Consider the following 21433-nt stretch of genomic DNA (forward strand, 5'->3'; position numbering starts at 1 on the left):
AAGACCTCCTCCCTTTTCAGGACTCTATGCCCCCCCCCGGACACATGTCCCTCGACAACTGCCCACTGGACTTTTCAGGACTCTATGACCCCCGGACACATGCCCCTCAACAACTGCCCACTGGACTTTTCAGGGCTCTATGCCCCCCCGGACACATGCCCCTCGACAACTGCCCACTGGACTTTTCAGGACTCTCTGCCCCCCAGGACACATGCCCCTCGACAACTGCCCACTGGACTTTTCGGATAAATAAGACTTGCAAATTTACCTCAATTTTCAGACTCTCTCTTATTTTACCTAATTTTTACAGATTTATGTTCAAACTATTGAAAAAAAGAGAAGGGGAAAAAGAAAGGAAAAAATACATAAGGAGGAGGTGAACCCATATATAACTCTTGACAGCAATGCAGTGTTTGACTCTAATGTGGCCTAGCTGAACCAATACAAGATCAGTCTTAAAAAACTAGCTGACCGTGACCCAATTTACTGACCTTGAGAACTTTTCCAATGTCACCCTCGTGCACCTCCTCGTAGGTTTTGCAGCAGCGCACCATCATGCCAACCTGGATGTTGTCACGCACGTACACGGCATAGTCATCATTGTTCATGAAGTCCGTCTTCTTTTTGTAGAGTGCTGTGCCACCAATGATCTCCACTGGGGCGTTTGACTGAACAGGGAAAATCTCAAGATTACTATTCACTGTGAGAGTCAGCGTGTGTGTGCCTGCGCGTGTGTGAACGTATGCGTGTTTAAGCAGTGACAGAGTTATTAAAAAAAATAGTCTATTCTGAATCAAATAAAAGTGTCAACTGACCTCATAGGAATCGAGTTCTGCAAAGTCGTCAGACATGGAGTCCGTGTCGGAGTGCATATCATAGCTGTTGGAGTCGGAGTCAGATTCGTCGCGAGGTATGCACGGATGCTCTAGCAGCCAGCTAACCACGCTCTCCACGCTGGGAGGGTCCAGCGTGCCGTACAGCTCGCTCGCTGCAACATGTAACATTGTTGAGTTAGTTCTATAAATGACACAATCACTTCAGCAAAAAATGTTTCCTCTAAGGCCCCCCCAAAAAAAGTCTGTTTACGGTATCCCGACCGACCCTATTTTTTTGCGCAACCCTAGACTTTTTTTTGGCATTTGGGGGGAAAAAAAAAGAAAAAAAGAAACATTAAAAACAGACAAAAAAGTCTGTTTTTTGGCAAAATAACTTAAAAATATGTTTTTTTGGAGAAAAAAAAAATTTCCCGACCTACAGACCCTATTTTTTTGGCCTATTTTACCGTAAACAGACTTTTTTTTGTTGTTGGCCTAAGCAGAATGCAGCCACGTGCACTATCGTTTTAGGTATGTGTTCAGGTGAAAGAATGCTCTTATTCCGTTTGAAAGCCTGGACAGATGTATAGCCATTACCATGACCTTTAAAATAGTCTGCAAAAGACGAATTTCGATAATAACTGTCGGGTTTGTATGTGTTGTGGGAGAGTGACCTTTTCTTGCAAAACCTCTGCCAAACATTTGAGGGGCCAATCACTAGCAATGGGAGTGTTGGAGACACGTGCTCTTGTCCAATATTTTTTATATGAAAACACCTAAAAATATGCCCACAAAACCCCTTTTTTAAATTTTTTTTATAAATGATGCAAAATCGTACAGTGTAGTGATCTCAAAAATCTTCTCTGGTGCATTGAAAATAACAGAAATCCGTGAATAAGTAAAAAAAAATCTCATCCCTGCAACGTGACACACATACAAAATCAGCAAATCAACTTCAACTCACACAAGGATTTCTCAGCAAACTCCACGCTCTTCCTGGGGAAGCCCATCTCCACCAGCTGACTGACGATGGGGGAGGCAGGAGCGGGCGCAGCAGCTTTCATCTTCTTCTGCTTGGAAGGGGTGGGTCTGGCAATGGCGCCTGGCATCTCAAACAGCTTCTTCATGCTGGGGGGAGCGGCACTGGCAACAGCCACTGCTGAGGCCAAGGCCTCTGTCATGTGTTCATCATCCGAGCCAGAATCCATGGAAGCCTCGATGGTGGGTGTTTCCACCTCTGCCTGTAGGTACTGGCACACCTCTACGGCCGCCACCTGGGTGAAATCAAATTTAATTATAATCATATCACATTAAAAAAAATGTACAAACTCAAACATCAGAAATTTGATGAAGTTTTAGGTAAAATTGGCAACAGGAGTGAATTTTATTTTTTCTTCATCCCTAAACAATTTGAGCCAGATCTGCCTTCAAAAGGAACCAGCATGCCTCAGCAACATGCTTCATGGGCGTGACCTTCCGTGTATTTGGTACAGAAACTGTCCCAGCAGGCAAGGTGGGACGCTCTCACGCTTGGGGCGACTTCCCCACCCCTTAAATGACTATCGCCTACCTGCATCTCCTCCATACTAAACATGGCCTTGAGCGGCGAGGGCTGGGTGGCCACCATCAGGATCTGCTGCAGCAGATTGGACTGATGAGGCCCTGCATCCCCTCCAAGCCCTCCCTCCTCCTCCGACCCCGCCCCCTCGTGGAACAGGCCCTGGGCGGCCAGTAGCAGGGAGTGGGTGGAGTTAGGGTTCGGATCCACCGGCACAGGCTGGGAGAGAATGCTGCGCAGGTTGCCCTGATGGCGGTATAGACAGGCAGCCGCCCGCATCTGTCCCAGCAGGATCTGCTGCTTGATCAGGTCTTGGCTGGTCGGTGTGGAGGCTGTGGTTGCAAGTAGAGAAAGTGGTTTATTTTGATTGTTGTATTTCTTTGTTGTGGAGGTTTATACATTCTAGGACAAGTAGCATAATAAATACAGTGGAACACACTTTTGAGACACCCCAATTTAAAACTTGCCCTCTTTTAAGACTTTGCTTTTTCAGATTTTCTGTTCATAACCTCAATAAATCTACCTAAATTTTAAGACAGCCTCTTTTGAAGATTTGATTTTCTGAGAGTTTTGAAGGCCTTAAAAAAGGGGGTGAGGGATTACTGTCGTAGTAAAGTCTACGCTCAAGGCGGAGTTTAACACAATAACTATCATAGCACTTGTGTACACGCGTACTGTACAGTCGGTGAGACTGAAACGTTCAGAAACCTAACGAAAAGAATCCACATACCACCATGATCTAGAAACAAACAGACTTACAAGCAGACCAAGACAGACAAACAGAGATGAGCGAACAAGCAGACTGTCAGACGGACGGATGAGCAGACCAACAGACAGACAGACAGACAGACAGACAGACATCAGTCACAACTCACATGGAACTGGTTCAATGCTGCCAGTGCTTGTGGCCAAAGGGGCACGCATGATGTCCTTGTCACGGTCGGCTGAGCGCAGGATGTTCATGCCCAGACTGAGGAAGCGCGCCCAGAGGGACAGGGCCTCTTCTGACAGAGGCATTCTGTCCACACGAAACTCCACCACTGGCAACTGCACACACACAACTTTCATTCAAGTCCTGGAAAAAGTATAAGTATGCTGCTGCAGTCTATGAAGATGGTCTGTTACCACGACATTGCCTACTTGACAGCATTTCACAGATTTACAGCATTTGAAGATGTATGCTCACTTGAATCCACCAAAATACCGCTAATGGGGCTACTTCCTCAGCATATAGCTAAGAGATGCATGCATCAAGTGTGAATTTCAACATCAAATGGTCAGAATCGATTTGTAATGTGGACAAAATGTTTTTCTAACAACCAATACAACTGACAGCCTCATCAGTTAAGCTCTAACTTTCAAGTTACGGTACACCCTGAAAAAGCCATAAATAACACTTTACCTCATGTTGAAGGATTTAAATGGCTCATCAAACAGTTTTCTCTCATACTTTAACACAATATGAAAAGGAATCTGCAGGTCTCTCCATTAAGGAAGAATTCACAACAGAGCACATTTCACTACTGATTGTACGACACAAAAGTTCTCCACTTACTGGTGCGAGCTCTGTTAGACGACAGACACGAAGCTTGTCCTCGAACTGAACATGGATCTTGCCCTTGGGTGTGATGCGAGCGACGGTCCCAAGGTCATGACTTTCGTGATGCACTTGACCCCCCAGGCGCGGCCGTGTGTCGACCCCACCTATCACTGCCAGAACCGCCAGGATCGTCCCTGTCAGCTCTCCTGTGGGACTGTCCGTCTGCTGCAGGATAAGAAATGTGCTAAACATTCAGTCTGGCTAAGTCTCAATGAGAGAAAATGTTTGAAATCTAAAAATCTTGATCAAATCAAGGTTTAGGAATGCATGACCAGGAGTGAACGCATTTTTATACTGAAAGTCTTTGAAATTCTTTTGTAAACAGGTGAAGCACAGCAGTTCAGGCTGCCGGTTCTTTCTTTCTTTATTTATTTGGTGTTTAACGTCGTTTTCAACCATTCAAGGTTATATCGCGACGGGGAAAGGGGGGAGATGGGATAGGGGAAAGGGGGGAGATGGGATAGAGCCACTTGTTAATTGTTTCTTGTTCACAAAAGCACTAATCAAAAAATTGCTCCAGGGGCTTGCAACGTAGTACAATATATGACCTTACTGGGAGAATGCAAGTTTCCAGTACAAAGGACTTAACATTTCTTACATACTGCTTGACTAAAATCTTTACAAACATTGACTATATTCTATACAAGAAACACTTAACAAGGGTAAAAGGAGAAACAGAACCGTTAGTCGCCTCTTACGACATGCTGGGTAGCATCGGGTAAATTCTTTCTCGTCCCAACCAATATGGGACTCCCCCTAACCCGCGGGGGGTAGGCTGCCGGTTAATGCACTAGCAAGACATAAGATTTAGAAATGTAAACATGGCGGCATCATTTTGAGGTAAGGGTTACTGATTTTAACAAACACTCTCAAAACCCTTCCTGATGAAATGAGGTTTTAAATGCTTGGTGAACTGAAATTACACACAAACACACATGCATAACAGGACGCGGAGGGGCAAATTACAAGTAAGATAATGCAGACATTAAAAACCCTTCCAGATGCAAATGATGCTGACATATCATATCACCTTCTTCAAAGAAATTCCAAGTAGAGATATATATACACGTTTACCTGCACAAGGTATTCCTAATAATTCCCTGAGGTTTTCTCCCTCCCTGCCCCCACTTTCATGTTCATAACACAGCAAACTTACAGGAGACTTAGGGTCAAGGACAGCAAACTTACAGGAGACTTAGGGTCAAGGACAGCGATGATGCTGGGCAGCTTGGAGATGATGTAGAAATTGATGTGAGGGTTCCAGACCTCCAGAGAGTAAAGTCTTCGTAGCAGGGCCACCATCTCCTCTGCCACCGTGCTGGTGTAGGTGGACGTCATGGAAACGCGCGGGTACGGCGGCTTGATGGGGCCTCCTGGTGTGTCCACTGAAGCAGAACAAAATTAAATGAGTCGGAGTGCATATCATAGGGACATCTAGGAAGTAAGCAGTTTTGTTGACACTTCCTGACCTCCTTACAGTGGAGCCACCCTTTTCTTAATAGAGGGTCCCCACTGGTTTTTAGAAACAAAATTCCATGACTTTCCATGAGCCTCAATAACATTTTCCATGACTAGATCCACAGGTCGCCATTTCCGAGCACGCAAACTTTTTACGTCTTGTCAGTCACTGCCAGTTTTGACACTGGCTTGCTTTGCACTGAATTTGAATCAGTTTCTATGCAGTGTCTCTTTGACAAGCAAGTCAAGCATTTGCTACGCAGTCAGATTATCGGTAATGTTTGCTGGTCCTGTCATTTCACTAAACTGGACCAGCCACTGTTTGTATCCATCTGCACTTTCGTAAATTCCGTTTCGTAACCGTCACTGTGACTTGACGAACTGTCATTTTTTTCACCGCGATACACAGTTCATTGCGAAGATCTTCCTCGGTAATTCGTTCCAATTCCGCATACTTTTTGTTGTCAAGAAACAACTCGAAAGAAAGTTTCAAACTCATCATCCTCCATCTTGCTTGTCGAAGCGCTAAAGTATTTTATCGATGCAAAAACAAAAGCAGAAAACTTCGACGAAACCGACTCAAATGCAGCGCAGACGACACGACGAGATAGCGGAAGGAAGTGACCCTCGCTTTGCCTAAGTGCCGTTAAAAATACCGTTATTCTCGTGTGCAAATACGAACGAGAAGTTGGTCATACAAAGAAGCCTTGTGCTGGCGTGCTAAAGGTTAATTTTTTTTTTCTTTCTTATTTTTGTTAAATTCCATGACTTTCCATGGCTTGAATTGAAATTCCATGACTTTCCAGGCCTGGAAAATTAAAAATCAAATTCCATGACTTTCCAGGTTTTCCATGACCTGTACGAACCCTGTTAATAGTGTCGCTATTTACCTCCCCCTTAAGAATCCTTCTCTTGAAACTTAAATTCATTGGATTTTACGAGGCCTCAAAAGAAAGGTACTGCTGTACCATGTCATTTAACTGCAAGTGGTTAATGCTTGGTCTCCAAAGAAAGGTACTGCTGTACCATGTCATTTAACTGCAAGTGGTTAATGCTTGGTCTCAAAAGAAAGGTACTGCTGTACCATGTCATTTAAATGCAAGTGGTTAATGCTTTCTTCTTTCCTCATTCCGCACATCATATAGTATAGACAAACTCTTTTGAAAAGAAAATGAACAAATGACAATTGTCAAGGTCCATCAACTGAACACCAAAGATTACAAACACAAAACTTGACAAATGCAAGATGGACGAAATGAAGGGAAGTAAGCGCTCTAAATATGTGACCCTCCACCACGGAATGAGTCGCATGTCACCTTTGCATGATTTTCATATTTTTACATGTTCCTAAAGAGTTTTTTATGCTCTATCCAGTGGTGAAAACCGTTTTAGAAAAGAGCAAAAACTGTTTGAGTTATAAGCCTGTGACTGAGGTGACCCTCACACTGTTACCAGACACTCCCCGGACTTATATTAAGCCTAGCGCAGAACCGCGTGAGGTGACATGCGACTCATTTCGTGGTGGAGGGTCACATATTGACAACAGTAAGTGAACATTATGCAGAGCAAGTCTCCTAGCACCTGTGAAAAGAACAAAGCATCAAAACGAACAAACAACTTTTATCCTCTCTACAATTATGATTCTTGACCGGTGCACTGACCATGGGTGATAAGGGTGGGGTCAGTGGAGCAACTGGTCAGCACACTGCCCAGCAAGTGAAACAGGTTGCGGATGATTTCCTTCACGCGTGACACTTCCGACGAGGCGTCCCAGTGCGGCAGGACTGCTCTCAGCAGTTTCAGGGTCAAGATCTGGAGGCAGACGCACATAAAAATGCTTCAACGGTTTTATCAACTCGTTATATGATTCTTCTTCTTTCATATTATTTGTTATCTTTTTGTTTCCCAGCAGAGAAGATTCCTTATACACAGACATCTCTTGTCTTTGTATATAAAATCACTGATTGACTTTACTTGCAAGGAGAATGCTGTCCCCTCTTTGTGGCCACATTTAAAATTCAAGCACTTAAATTCAAACATTTTCTTTCTATTTCTTTTGAGTCAAAATGTGAAACTTCACTGCATAAAGCCTTACACCCCTTGCCCTCTATGTTATTGCTGTGACAAGTATTTCATGCAACAAAGTCTCTAAAGGTAGACGTCATGGAATAATGAAGTACCACATACACCAAACCTATTTTCCTACCACTCAAGACACTCAGAAACGTTGAACCAACAAAGAACTTCCATCATCAATGTCTTCAACGCATGCTCTAAACGTTGTCCACAGCGACAGCTTGATCCACACACCTGTCTGTTGATGTTCTTGGCGTACTTGGAACCCTGGTCCTCCTCCAGGACGTGCATGAGGAGCGTGATCCAGCGCCGCGTGCTGAGCGCTTGACACAGCGTGCTGTCCGTCGCCAGGCTGCGCACAAACCCCAGGGTGCACCAGCGCAGGTGTTGCTGGCTGGCGATCTGGATGGCTGCCGAGTTGGTGTCTGAAAGGTGAGGTAAGTAGCAGGTTACAACGCGTGAAGACTCAAAGAGCTCAGGTGTTCTTACACGCAAACTTTCAACTTAAGTGAATTTTACAGGTAACCATACTTATGAAAAGGTGAAGAACAAAATCATTGCTGTCCTCGAATTCTTGCTCTCCTCTCCCTTCTCATTAAACTGAACAGGTAAGAATACAGTAGACTCCCGGTTTAAGACCCCCAATTGCTCCCTCCTTTCAAAGCCTTGTTTTTCACACTCTCTGTTTATTACCTCTGTAAATGTACCCCCAACGGCCTGCCAAACGGTTGTGTGACGTGTCTAGTGTGTTGGCGAAGTGTCTTGTGCTTGTCACTTCTCGCTTTCAGCCCTCACCGCTGGCTAGCACCGTCTGTCCTTTTTAGGACAATGCGAAAAGAGAGCAGAATGCGTCAGTCTCTCCTGCCAGTACAATAACCTCTCCACAAAAAGCCCTATGTAGTGCCTCCATCGCGGCGACAGGCGTAAACTGGGTACCGCAAGGCCCCAGGCTAGACTACAAGGACTCGGAGGAGGTTGGCCCCTGGACGTGCGGCATGCGGGCCCACCGGTGTGTGGAAATGCCTAGGTGCCCACGAACCAACCTCCAGCTATGGGTCAAATAGCCGGGGATGATAGGCTTGTCAACCCTGGCAGGCAGCTATCCTAAGAGAAGTACCCCCAACGTAAGACTCCCTCCTTTTTAAGACCTGACTTTCTCAGATTTGTGGAGGTCTTAAAAGGGGGGTTCCACTGTTTTGCATCCTTTGATAAGTATGGTTACCTGTAACATTCAATGACAAAGGAGAAGAGATACGAAGAGCTGCAAAAGACAGCGTGTTTCCCCCATTTCTTTTTGCCAGTTTGACGTTTACTTGCTACAGGTTTATATAGGGTATGGGCTTCGACCAATTTCAATACTGTTCAACACACCTTTTGAAGTGTGACTCTAATTTCTCTCTGCTACCACCAAACTGGTAACACTTACTCAAACCGTAGTTGCAGCCAGCCTCAACGATGCTGTGCATGAGACCGCTCAGTGCACCAATGGCTTCAGGCTGGGCACGATTAGCGTGAATGCCAGCACACAGAGACAGCACCTTCAGCAGACCTACAGTTGACTTGCGGATCAGGGATGTTGGGTGCTTGCTCTCGGGCTTGGCTTTTTCTGCACAAAGAGAATGTAAATAATTAGCATTCTCTCACTGGGACACAAATTCATCCATCCTCTCTAAGCTCTCCAGCACATAATGCTGATGGCTGATACTCAATGGTCAAAATGTTAAGAATCAAACCTGAAACATTAAATTCTTGCAACTATGAATAATCAAACCACACACAGGAATGTCTGAAAAGCATTAGCATGTGCATGCAAACACATTAAGACACAGAAACGCGTGTGCGCGCACTCACATACACACACCACACAAACTCACACATACGCACAAACAAAACAAACACACACACACACACATGTAACTATCAATAATAAAACAGGACATATACATTACGACACAGACACATCCGTGAGAGCCCCCCCACACACACACACACACACACACACACACACACACACACACACACACACAGACACACACACACAAACACACACAATCACACAGACAAAAACAGACACACACATGCATCTGCTCAAATACACAGTCGCACAAACCATCACACACAAACCATCACACACAAACCATCACACACAAACCATCACACTCTTTTTAAACCTTTCCTCTTCCACCTACCATGCAGGCAAACAATCGAAAATTTTAGTTGTAAATTTTCATTTGATTAATATACTTACCCAACTCACATATAGCAATTTACTTCAGTCTAGTGCTAGAACGCTGTATCGCATCACCTTGGTAACAAGGGAGGCAACTCTTAAAAAAAGCTACCTTGACCCATAAACAGGACAAAGTCACGTGACTTCCTGACCTTGCCGCCATATTGTAATCATTCGCACGAAGGCGCAGAAAAACTTCCCTCTTTTTTTAGAACAACCCCACAAGCGGGGAAGGCGGGAGGGAATTAACTATGTGAGCCATAGATTCCATCTGACCAAGTAGGGAAGCTAGAACTCGCACAGGCGCTTTCTTCCTCAGGGCCAAAGATCTCACCAAGTCTTGTAGCTTGTCCACCCTTCTCTGAGAAGGGCGGACAGACCAATCGACCGTGTTGAAAGTCATGCCGAGATACGTAAACACCTGTGAGGGTGTGAGCTCTGACTTCACCAAGCTTACTGAAAATCCCAGTTCCAGAGCTTGACTGAGGACCAACCGGGTATGAGCTCTGAGAGACTCCAAGTCCTGATTGAGGATGAGCCAATTGTCCAGGTAAGCCCGTAAACGCACCCCTTTTTGTCTGACCAGGACACAAAGCTGACGCATGACCATGGTGAAGATCCACGGGGCAAGAGATAACCCGAACGGGAGAGCTCTGAATTGAAACACCCGTTCTCCCCACAGAAATCTCAGCCACTTCCTGTCCACAGGGTGAATGAGTATGTGAAAGTAAGCGTCTGTCAAATCTATTGACGTGACCCAGTCTCCCTGTCTGAGTGTGTCTCTTACCGACGCCGGAGTCTCCATGGTAAACTTTACCACTCTTAGGTATTTGTTCAGGGGAGACAAGTCCAAGACTGGGCGCCAGGCGCCCGAGGCTTTTGGGACCACAAAAATTCTGCCGTAGAAGCCCGGGAAATTGCGGTCCAACACCTCTCCTATTGCCTCCTTCTTCAGAAGAGAAGTGATCTCGCCCTGAATGGCCAATTGAGCTTCCTGTTTTCTGGGGAACTGAAAAGAGGGAGGTACTCTCGTTAACGGAGCTTTGCCGTCCAACCAGAGTAGCCTGAACCACGAACGCACAATGCCCACAATCCACTGGCTGTTTACCGACTGTAACCAGCCTAGTAGGGCCCGGGAGGGGCCGCCCGCCACCAAAGGGGTGGGGGCTGTGCGAACGAGTGGTTCGGGGGAGCATCATTGGGGGTGGGGCTTGCGCCCCGACCCCCGAGATTTCCCGAACGACGGACCCTTTTTCTGATATGGGGCACCACCGCCCCTGCCCCAAGAAGAAGGACCTTGGCGCTGCGCCTTGCTCCTATTTGACGAAGAGGTCTGAGGCTTAGGAGGACACTGACTTTTGTTCTGGTGTGAAAAACCATGGTGAGCAATCTGTGCTATGGCCATGTCCCTTGCGTCCTGCGTCTCCTTATGGAGAGAATCAAAGGATGGCTTTCCCAGCAGGGAACCCTCAACAAAAGGAGAAGACTTAAGAGACTCAATCGTAACTTTGTCTTGAATCCCAGAACCCGTGAGGAACGCAGACCTGCGAGCGTGAACGGAATGAGCGTAAAGGCGCGCTGACAAACTCATTTGTTAGACGACACCTTAGTCAAAGTGGCTAACAGAGTCGTGACATCCTTAGCCACAGCGTCGTCACGAAACTGAAAAGGGTCGAGAGACGAAGAGATCGATCTAGAAAGAGATCTTTGCAACGTCTCCGAGAGAGAGGATAGCTCCAACAAACGCCTGCCAGTTTCCTCCAGAGACACGAGGGCTAACTCCGTATAAGGAACAGCCCTGTCCCTGCTGTAGCCATCTTGCCGAAGAGCTGCTAGTTCCGGAGTGATCGGAAGCGTAGCGCGCGGCAAGGCAAATGACTCAATGAGGTTAACCGGGTTGGACGGAAGGCAGAATCTCTTCGCCATACCATGAGGTAAAGGCGTGGAGAGGCTCGCAGAAGCGAGCCAAGGCTGTGCTGAAACAGGAGCCTGACTGTGCGCCACCAACAGAGGAACTGTGAGAGAAGCACTACCAGATTGCCCCCCAGCCAGCACTCTGGACAACTCGTAAGCTACCGAGGGAGTCTCGTGGAAACGGAACTGCTGTTTCACATCTTTCTCTGAGCGAAAATCTCCCAAGGCTGAAGGAGGTGGGGCAGACAAACCTGTCGGTGTTGCCACACCTTCTTCAAAATACCGTGAGGCAACTTCCGCTGCCAAACCCAAGGCTAGCGGAAGCTTCTTCGGTACACGGAAGTTGGTGTCTTCATCATCCTGAGCTGAAGCACCGAATTCCGAATCATAGTCCCGCACTTCCGTGCAACCCGGAAGTACACTACTGCCGTGGCTGTGATAGCCAGGAGAAGCATCAACCGGAAAGGAAGACACCCGAGGGATTTTATACCCAAGCGATGTCCCCCTAGGGACTGCTTCCTGCCCCCTGGGCGGAAGCGGGGAACGCTGTGCCGGTCTGGCCTCGTACGATACGAAGGTTGCCGACGGTAGCGAATCCCCTGTTCGATCAAAGACGGAACGCGTATCTGAGCTCCTACCCTGAACCAGCCTACCGCGCGAGCGGAACGGCGTAGCCAGGGGATCGGAACTTTCACTCTCTGCCCGGCACTCGGGTGGAGCTACTTCCTCCAGGATACGCCCTTTGCATTTGCCGGAGAACCCAGCTACTGGCGAAGGATAAATACCTTGAGCATAGTCAGACCGAAAACCAGAAGAGGCCTGAGTACGCAGAAGAGAGACTCCGTTGCCCGCATCGAAGTCAGCATGCACATCGGCCGAAGTCACTGTAGCCGAGGGAGGAACACGCACCCTGGCCAGGGAATGCGTATCGCTGAGACCCGGAGGCAAAGACAAAAATACTGCCCTAGTCGACGAAAGCGCTCAAAGAGCGGAGAATAGCGGAAACATCTTGTGTATCACTAACAGAGCTAGAACTGGAAGCAACCGGTACAGATTCTGAAGGCAGACTCGGCATGGAGGGAGATTTAGGCATGTCAATCTTAACATCAAAAGAATGTTTGGACGAAGGGTCTAAAACCTTCACAATGGCTTAACTAGAAGAGCCTTTCCACTTACGAGAAGGCTTCTTAACAGGAGAAGGCTCCGTCACTTGCTTAGAACTTTTCTTCTTACCGCTATCCAACATGGCGGACGAAAGCGTGTAAAAAATTTCTAAGTGCAGAACAACCTGAGTCAAGCAATAAAACGACAAAAATATGAAAAAAAGCTCACCCCAAACACAAAGTAAGAGAAGAGGGACGTGCAAGGAAAACCAAGGTGAAGTCTGGTCTGACCCAAGGAAAAGTCAGACGAAACGCTGAAAAGACTAAGCAAAGCAAAACACGTCCGTAGCCGCGTCGCGCTGAGTAGAGAATGATTACAATATGGCGGCAAGGTCAGGAAGTCACGTGACTTTGTCCTGTTTATGGGTCAAGGTAGCTCTTTTTTTAGAGTTGCCTCCCTTGTTACCAAGGTGATGCGATACAGCGTTCTAGCACTAGACTGAAGTAAATTGCTATATGTGAGTTGGGTTAAGATATGTAATTTAATCATGCTGCATAAACATACCTGACTCAGACTCCTCCTCTTCTTCATCCTCGTTTTCAGGCATCTCAGGGGGCTGGGCTAGCTTGAGGTCGTACTTGCCCTCCTTGCCCATGCGATAGGAGTTGGTGCTGCCACCGTTCTCCCACTGGACGCGAATCCACCCGTCCTCTCCCAGCTCTCCGATCACACGGCCAATGCCAGGAGGAGGGCCATCCTGGAAGACGTTAAAGAAATGAAGACAAATTGTTGCACAATTCTAAACGCTGATGTTGCACACATTCTCGATCTCAAGAAACCTGAAAGTGAATTCAGCTTGCAATGGACTGTTTAACAGAAAGTAAGTTTGGAATATCTGTTCCTTACTTTTCATTAGGCAACAAGATCTCTACTGGGACTTAGAGGTGGAATTGAAAATAGCAGGGTGAAAATCTTAATTGTTTCATTTAAAGCCATTCAGAAAAAAGTTATTGTTTACAAAGTGGATGTTATTAAAAATGTGGTCTTCCATAGTCTGACTTCAAACAATCAAGAAAGAACACAAACAAGTCGCGTAAGGCGAAATTACTACATTTAGTCAAGCTGTGGAACTCACAGAATGAAACTGAAAGCACTGCATTTTTTCACAATGACCGTAGTCCGCCGCTTGTGCAAAACGGAGTGAAACTGACGAGCCTGTTCAGCGCGGTAGTGGTTTCGCTGTGCTGCATAGCACGCTTTTCTGTACCTCTCTTCGTTTTAACTTTCTGAGCGTGTTTTCAATCCAAACATATCATATCTATATGTTTTTGGAATCAGGAACAGACAACGAATAAGATGAAATTGTTTTTAAATCGATTTCGGAAATTTAATTTTGATCATAATTTTTATATTTTTAATTTTCAGAGCTTGTCTTTAATCCAAATATAACATATTTATATGTTTTTGGAATCAAGAAATGATGTAGAATAAGATGAACGTAAATTTGGATCGTTTTATATAAAAAAAAATTTAATACAATTTTCAGATTTTTAATGACCAAAGTCATTAATTAATTTATAAGCCACCAAGCTGAAATGCAATACCGAAGTCCGGCCTTCGTCGAAGATTGCTTTACAAAAATGTCAATCAATTTGATTGAAAAATGAGGGTGTGACAGAGCCGCCTCAACTTTTACAAAAAGCTGGATACGACATCATCAAAAGTATTTATCAAAAAAATGAAAAAAATGTCCGGGTATATCATTCCCAGGAACTCTGTCAAATTTCATAAAGATCGGTCCAGTAGTTTGGTCTGAATCGCTCTACACACACACACGCACAGACAGACACACACACATACACCACGACCCTCGTCTCGATTCCCACTCTATGTTAAAACATTTAGTGAAAACTTGACTAAATGTAAAAAAGATAATCTGCATGCTGCCCAAAAGAGACAGAAAGACAAACAGTCAAACAGATATGAGGATTCTGACACAGACACCAAAATGCAGACGAAAGGACACAACATTTTCAAAACAAAATCAGGCCTACCTGATCGCCCCACTTCCAATCTACCCCTCTCACGACCAGTGTGCCGATCTTCATCATGGCTGCCAGTTCTGGGCCCGACAGGGGAAGCTGTTGGTTCTGTTTGCGAGTCTTGTGTTCTTCTGGCACCGTGCACAGCACCGCCCCTGTCTCTGGCACAGGCACGTCTGGATCTATGCCTGGAAAATAGAGAAAATCAATGACCATGCATGCTGCTTGTTGTTATGATGCCTCCTTTCAAAGTATACAGAGGTACCTGCAATGAAAAGATACCATTAGTACCAGCAGGTATATTTTGGTCAAGAAAATATCCTTCGTTTTGTGAGGTGTCTTCTCTTGTGAGGGGCTTCACATCGTAAGTACCACTGTATACATTTTCCATTACCTTCAAACACTTTTTGAAATCACTGCACAGAAAAAAGCACAGCAACTCTTTATTAAATAGGACAGAAGAATGACAAAATCTTTCAAAAATCTTGCTAATCTTTACTTCTCAAACCTTTTACGAGAAAAGAACTTCAAACATACACATTTCTAAAATATACACCAGTTGGCAGTTCACAAGAACGACAAAAGTCACCTCAACTACGTTCAGCAAAAGTGCATTGTTATCAAGAACAGCAAAAACAAAAGCAAAGCTTCTTCGCTGCTTGTACATTACACATGTCTCTTTCACTTAACCTCTATCAACTAACCTGCCAGTCTGAGAATGCTCTGTGTGAGCGCCAAGAGACCAGAGTTGAGCAGCAGACTCAGGCTGTGAGCGTGATGCTCGGCCACCAGCACCCCTAGCGTGGCCAGGATGAAACGACTTGGGGGAAGAGCTCCCAGCGTTAGCTGCTCCTGCAAGTGAAATTGCACCAAGTGCACCAGAAAATTAGAACGTAATAACTTCCAACCATCTATAAAACCCAGCATGAAAAGAAATCAACGTTGGAAGCTCAAAAATTACTATACACTCTCAAAACCTCACTCTATTCTTACCTTGGAGTTGTCCAGAGGGGGGTGAGCAGGGTTGATGCCTCTTGCCTTGAAGGCCATGTCGGCCTCAATGACGCAAGATCTCAGCTGCGTGATGGCCCAGCGGTACAGCTCTGCAAACGTCATCTCCAACAAGATTCGATCACAGGGCGGAATGAGCTGAATGTCAGCCAGGCAGTGTGGTAGAGGGGCTCTGCCGCGAGGGTGTTGCTTCCTGGAAATAAAAGCAAAGCTGGTAAAAAAAATCTTAAAAAATCAGCAGCAGGAATATTCCACATTCACGAGTATTATACTTATCTAGCTAAAAAATCAGTGCACTGTTTAAGGTTTTGTCATTGTTTAAATGAACACAATTAGTTTAAACCAATTTTCCTCTGCTAGATATGCTTATCTTTTTAAAAATTAACGCACTGTTTAAGGTTTTGTCATTGCTTAAATAAACACAATTAGTTTAAAACAATTTTCCTCTGTTGGATACTGAGGTATCTTTGGTCAGAGCTAGAACAGCCTGTAAAGGACAACAGTGTCGCTGCAGTGTAGGCGTCTTTTCATGACAGCTATATTTGGTAAAGTTAATACAACAAGAGTCCCACAGAAAGAGTCCTCTGTCGGGAGGTCTCCTCTTATTGTAGGGGTAACACTGTATTTAATAGAATGTCAGTGATAGTATACGCAACTTATTCACACAACAAACAATGTCAAAAAGCAATTTAGACAACTCGACACAATCTTCACACGTCTTCTTTGTCCTAAATCGAACTAGCTCCCCTGGAATGACAGTATGACTGCCTAAATGGCGCAGGTAAAACGGCCATTCACATAAAAGTCAACTAGTACTTTGAGTGTATGTGGGAGTCGCAGCCCACAAACGCAAGAGAAGAAGAATAAGAAACAACCCACAGTTCAGCTTGATACCTTGGTCTTGTTCCCACTGTGATGAGGCCCTGCCAGCCACACAGAATGGAGTGCCTGACTGATGGAATGAGGAAGTCTTTGTGGACCAGACTCAGCATGCTTTGGATCCCCTTCAGACGCAACTCTGCACGCCCAACCTGAAACAACAACCAAACCCAGTGCGTCAATGAGCCAATGAAGAAATCTCCGTGAAGTAGATCTAGCACTTTCACTTTTAAAGTTAGTTTAACTCTGCATTCTGTATGTCACATTCATGAAACACCAATGATTATTTTTAAACTTAAACCAGCTCAATTTGTGTCACATAAAACATATGCAGCTTAAAACTTGCACTTCTGAAGTTTTTTGTTTGTTTGTTTGCTTCACGCCCAGCCGACCACGAAGGGCCATATCACTTCTGAATTAATGACAGCCTTCCGTCTCATCGTCAAAACCACAATTCAAAGCAGTTGTTTTACAAAAAATTTGGTCTGAAATGTACAATGGAACCCACCCCCCCCCTTTTTTTTTTACCTCCAAAATCCAACAAAATCAGGTTTAAAAAAAGACACAAGTCTTAAAACGGGGGTAAATTTACATGAGTTATGAACAGAAAATCATAGAAGACAGGGTCTTAGAAAGGAGGGAGTCTTATAACGGGGGTAAATCTACATGAGTTAAGAACAGAAAATCAGAGAAGACAGGGTCTTAGAAAGGAGTGAGTCTTAAAACGGGGGTAAATCTACATGAGTTATGAACAGAAAATCAGAGAAGACAGGGTCTTAGAAAGGAGGGAGTCTTAAAACGGGGGTAAATCTACATGAGTTAAGAACAGAAAATCAGAGAAGACAGGGTCTTAGAAAGGAGGGAGTCTTAAAACGGGGGTAAATCTACATGAGTTAAGAACAGAAAATCAGAGAAGACAGGGTCTTAGAAAGGAGGGAGTCTTAAAACGGGGGTAAATCTACATGAGTTAAGAACAGAAAATCAGAGAAGACAGGGTCTTAGAAAGGAGGGAGTCTTATAACGGGGGTAAATCTCCATGAGTTATGAACAGAAAATCAGAGAAGACAGGGTCTTAGAAAGGAGTGAGTCTTAAAACGGGGGTAAATCTACATGAGTTAGGAACAGAAAATCATAGAAGACAGGGTCTTAGAAAGGAGTGAGTCTTAAAACGGGGGTAAATCTACATGAGTTAAGAACAGAAAATCAGAGAAGACAGGGTCTTAGAAAGGAGGGAGTCTTATAACGGGGGTAAATCTACATGAGTTAAGAACAGAAAATCAGAGAAGACAGGGTCTTAGAAAGGAGTGAGTCTTAAAACGGGGGTAAATCTACATGAGTTAAGAACAGAAAATCAGAGAAGACAGGGTCTTAGAAAGGAGGGAGTCTTAAAACGGGGGTAAATCTACATGAGTTATGAACAGAAAATCAGAGAAGACAGGGTCTTAGAAAGGAGGGAGTCTTAAAACGGGGGTAAATCTACATGAGTTAAGAACAGAAAATCATAGAAGACAGGGTCTTAGAAAGGAGTGAGTCTTAAAACGGGGGTAAATCTACATGAGTTAAGAACAGAAAATCAGAGAAGACAGGGTCTTAGAAAGGAGGGAGTCTTAAAACGGGGGTAAATCTACATGAGTTAAGAACAGAAAATCAGAGAAGACAGGGTCTTAGAAAGGAGTGAGTCTTAAAACGGGGGTAAATTTACATGAGTTATGAACAGAAAATCAGAGAAGACAGGGTCTTAGAAAGGAGGGAGTCTTAAAACGGGGGTAAATCTACATGAGTTAAGAACAGAAAATCAGAGAAGACAGGGTCTTAGAAAGGAGGGAGTCTTAAAACGGGGGTAAATCTACATGAGTTAAGAAAAGAAAATCAGAGAAGACAGGGTCTTAGAAAGGAGGGAGTCTTAAAACGGGGGTAAATCTACATGAGTTAAGAACAGAAAATCAGAGAACACAGGGTCTTAGAAAGAAGGGAGTCTTAAAACGGGGGTAAATCTACATGAGTTATGAACAGAAAATCACAGAAGACAGGGTCTTAGAAAGGAGTGAGTCTTAAAACGGGGGTAAATTTACATGAGTTATGAACAGAAAATCACAGAAGACAGGGTCTTAGAAAGGAGTGAGTCTTAAAACGGGGGTAAATCTACATGAGTTAGGAACAGAAAATCATAGAAGACAGGGTCTTAGAAAGGAGTGAGTCTTAAAACGGGGGTAAATCTACATGAGTTAAGAACAGAAAATCAGAGAAGACAGGGTCTTAGAAAGGAGTGAGTCTTAAAACGGGGGTAAATCTACATGAGTTAAGAACAGAAAATCAGAGAAGACAGGGTCTTAGAAAGGAGCGAGTCTTAAAACGGGGGTAAATCTACATGAGTTATGAATAGAAAATCAGAGAAGACAGGGTCTTAGAAAGGAGGGAGTCTTAAAACGGGGGTAAATCTACATGAGTTAAGAACAGAAAATCAGAGAAGACAGGGTCTTAGAAAGGAGGGAGTCTTAAAACGGGGGTAAATCTACATGAGTTAAGAACAGAAAATCAGAGAAGACAGGGTCTTAGAAAGGAGGGAGTCTTAAAAACGGGGTTCCACTGTATTGCATTAAAATTAATACTGTTCATCATCCAACCCAACGTGAAAATGATCCGTCACCTGATGGTAGAGTGATCGGCGCAGCTTCTCAATGTCGATGGGATGCTCATAGAGGATAAATTCGATGATCTTGCTGACCAGATGACTGTCGTTCCTTGCTCCGGTCAATCTCTGTCTCAACCACTTCATCCTCTGTGTACTGGTCACTGCATTCACTATGTGTTCCCAGGGGTCACTCTGTTAGGCACAGAATTCTAATTTGTTATACTGCACGCATTATCTTGCTTTATAAAGTCCTGCATTTGTTCCCCAGTGGTAGCGGAAGGGGTGGAGGGGGAATGGTGTGTATTTGTTCCCCAGTGGTAGCGGAAGAGGTGGAGGGGGAATGGTGTGTATTTGTTCCCCAGTGGTAGCGGAAGGGGTGGAGGGGGAATGGTGTGTATTTTTTCCCCAGTGGTAGCGGAAGGGGTGGTGTGTGTGCATGTGTGGACCTTTCACAACAACAGAAAAATCACATCACACATATATAACGCACAGTATTATCTTAGAACCCAAAGGCTTATTGCCTTTTTTCGTAATTTTGTGAATTCTGTACAACACAGCTGCTTTCTGTTTTTCTTGGAACTCAAACAGATCAAAGATAAGTAAAAAAAAATAATTTTAAACTCATGACAAAAAGCTGATACTGCTGTATCCTAGTTCTCACCTGTTTCGACTCTGCCACATCCTGCTCTTCCTCCGAGTCAGCTTCCCGTAGTCCGTCATCGGACTTGTCGGCTATTTCCTCCATCTTGCTGTCCCCAGCCCCATGACTACTTGTTGCCATGGCAGCAGCAGTGGCGCCATCTTCTGTCAGTTGCACGGTCACCTCCCCTTCCCCTCTGCCTTCCTGTGGGACGAGGGTGATGCCTTCTCCACTTCCTCCTGTTTCTGTCTCCTGGGTTGCTTCTGCTTCGTCTTTGCTTTCACTTGCTGCTAGTTCATCGTCATCTTTTGTTTCAGAGTCTTTGGTTTCGTCGCTGTCACCTCCGCTGGCTTTCAGTGGAATGAAGTCGTCTTTGTCGTCTTCTTTCACATCCACGTTTCCTGATATAAAAAAAGGCACGTTTATACTGAGAGTATCAACTCAGTATCAACTTTTGTACAATAAGCAAACCAGCTACTTTCTTTGGGTAACAACAGGACAATTTATCACCACCAACATCACACCCCATAAGGCCATATGATTAAGTACTGAAAACCTTACAAATGCAGAGCTTTAATTGCTTTCTAGTCAGCGAAAGCCTCGGCAAAGTTACTCTTGCGAACAACTTTCAAATCTACAAGAAAACATAGTGATGGATCAGTCGCTTGCGAACAACTTTCTAGAAGGTGCAGTAAGGGATAATTCATTCTTCTTCTTACGTTTCCATTTTGCAGATACGTTTCCTAGCACTGTGGTCAAGCACTTACTCTTGGACTTCTTCTTGTCTTCCACAATCTTTGAGATGACCTCTCTCCAGCGAGGCATGGATCGCAGAAGCTTGGAGCGGGTGAAGGTGTTGACTTCATCGCCTGTGGCCGGTCGCAGTTCGCTGAAGAGGAAGAGGCAGCGTTCTATCACAGGTGCGCAAACCTCTTTGTATGAACGGCCCTGATCTTGGTGAGCCTGTGAGAACAAAAAGTACAGATAGAGATAATGTCATTTGCCCGTTTAACAAAATATTTGCCCGTTTAACAAAATATGATCTGCCACTGTTGTTGTTTTTTCTTCTCTGATTCCATCCCTCACTGTCTATCCTTTATATGTGTGCGCACACACACACACACACACACACACACACACTGAGAAGGGTGTAGATGAACCAGAGGAGAAGGCAGGGGTGAGAAATAGACAAATTGAGAAGAAGAAAAAAGCCAGGCCAGGAAGACAGGCCTATGGAGAAATGCATCAAAAAGGCACAGATTGACTCAGCTGAACCTACACTGGAAGCCAAAATCCACTCTTGTCAAAGAAGTTAGCTATCATTACTTTTGAGAAAGTAACAGGAAGACAAGAAAGAGATGATACTACAGTCAAACCTGTCTATAACCACCACCCAAGATACCAACCAAAAGTCGTCGTTATATACAGGTGGTCACCATGGAAAGGCAATTATACAGCATTAAAAAAAAAGTCA

At 44.7% G+C, this 21433-nt stretch overlaps 1 protein-coding gene across 4 annotated transcripts in view; it reads right to left on the bottom strand.

Annotated features, from left to right (window-relative positions):
* LOC138969300 (E3 ubiquitin-protein ligase HERC2-like) overlaps positions 1-21433 on the bottom strand; it is a 156792-nt gene that overhangs the window by 68165 nt on the left and 67194 nt on the right. For 2 of the 4 annotated variants that reach the window (XM_070342054.1, XM_070342058.1), the window contains 18 exons: positions 20727-20922; positions 19981-20360; positions 19335-19511; positions 16688-16839; positions 15791-16001; positions 15502-15649; positions 14810-14985; positions 13320-13512; positions 8934-9113; positions 7742-7932; positions 7093-7243; positions 5162-5358; positions 3929-4138; positions 3249-3420; positions 2386-2705; positions 1780-2089; positions 816-988; positions 492-668 (listed from right to left, as the gene is read on the bottom strand). In XM_070342054.1, the coding sequence (XP_070198155.1) occupies positions 492-668; positions 816-988; positions 1780-2089; positions 2386-2705; positions 3249-3420; positions 3929-4138; positions 5162-5358; positions 7093-7243; positions 7742-7932; positions 8934-9113; positions 13320-13512; positions 14810-14985; positions 15502-15649; positions 15791-16001; positions 16688-16839; positions 19335-19511; positions 19981-20360; positions 20727-20922 (3714 nt within the window). The remainder of the gene's footprint in view (positions 1-491; positions 669-815; positions 989-1779; positions 2090-2385; positions 2706-3248; positions 3421-3928; positions 4139-5161; positions 5359-7092; positions 7244-7741; positions 7933-8933; positions 9114-13319; positions 13513-14809; positions 14986-15501; positions 15650-15790; positions 16002-16687; positions 16840-19334; positions 19512-19980; positions 20361-20726; positions 20923-21433) is intronic. The other 2 variants (XM_070342057.1, XM_070342056.1) reach the window with 2 other exon arrangements.

Source organism: Littorina saxatilis, linkage group LG6 (assembly GCF_037325665.1).
Source record: "Littorina saxatilis isolate snail1 linkage group LG6, US_GU_Lsax_2.0, whole genome shotgun sequence".
Lineage (NCBI taxonomy): Eukaryota > Metazoa > Mollusca > Gastropoda > Littorinimorpha > Littorinidae > Littorina > Littorina saxatilis.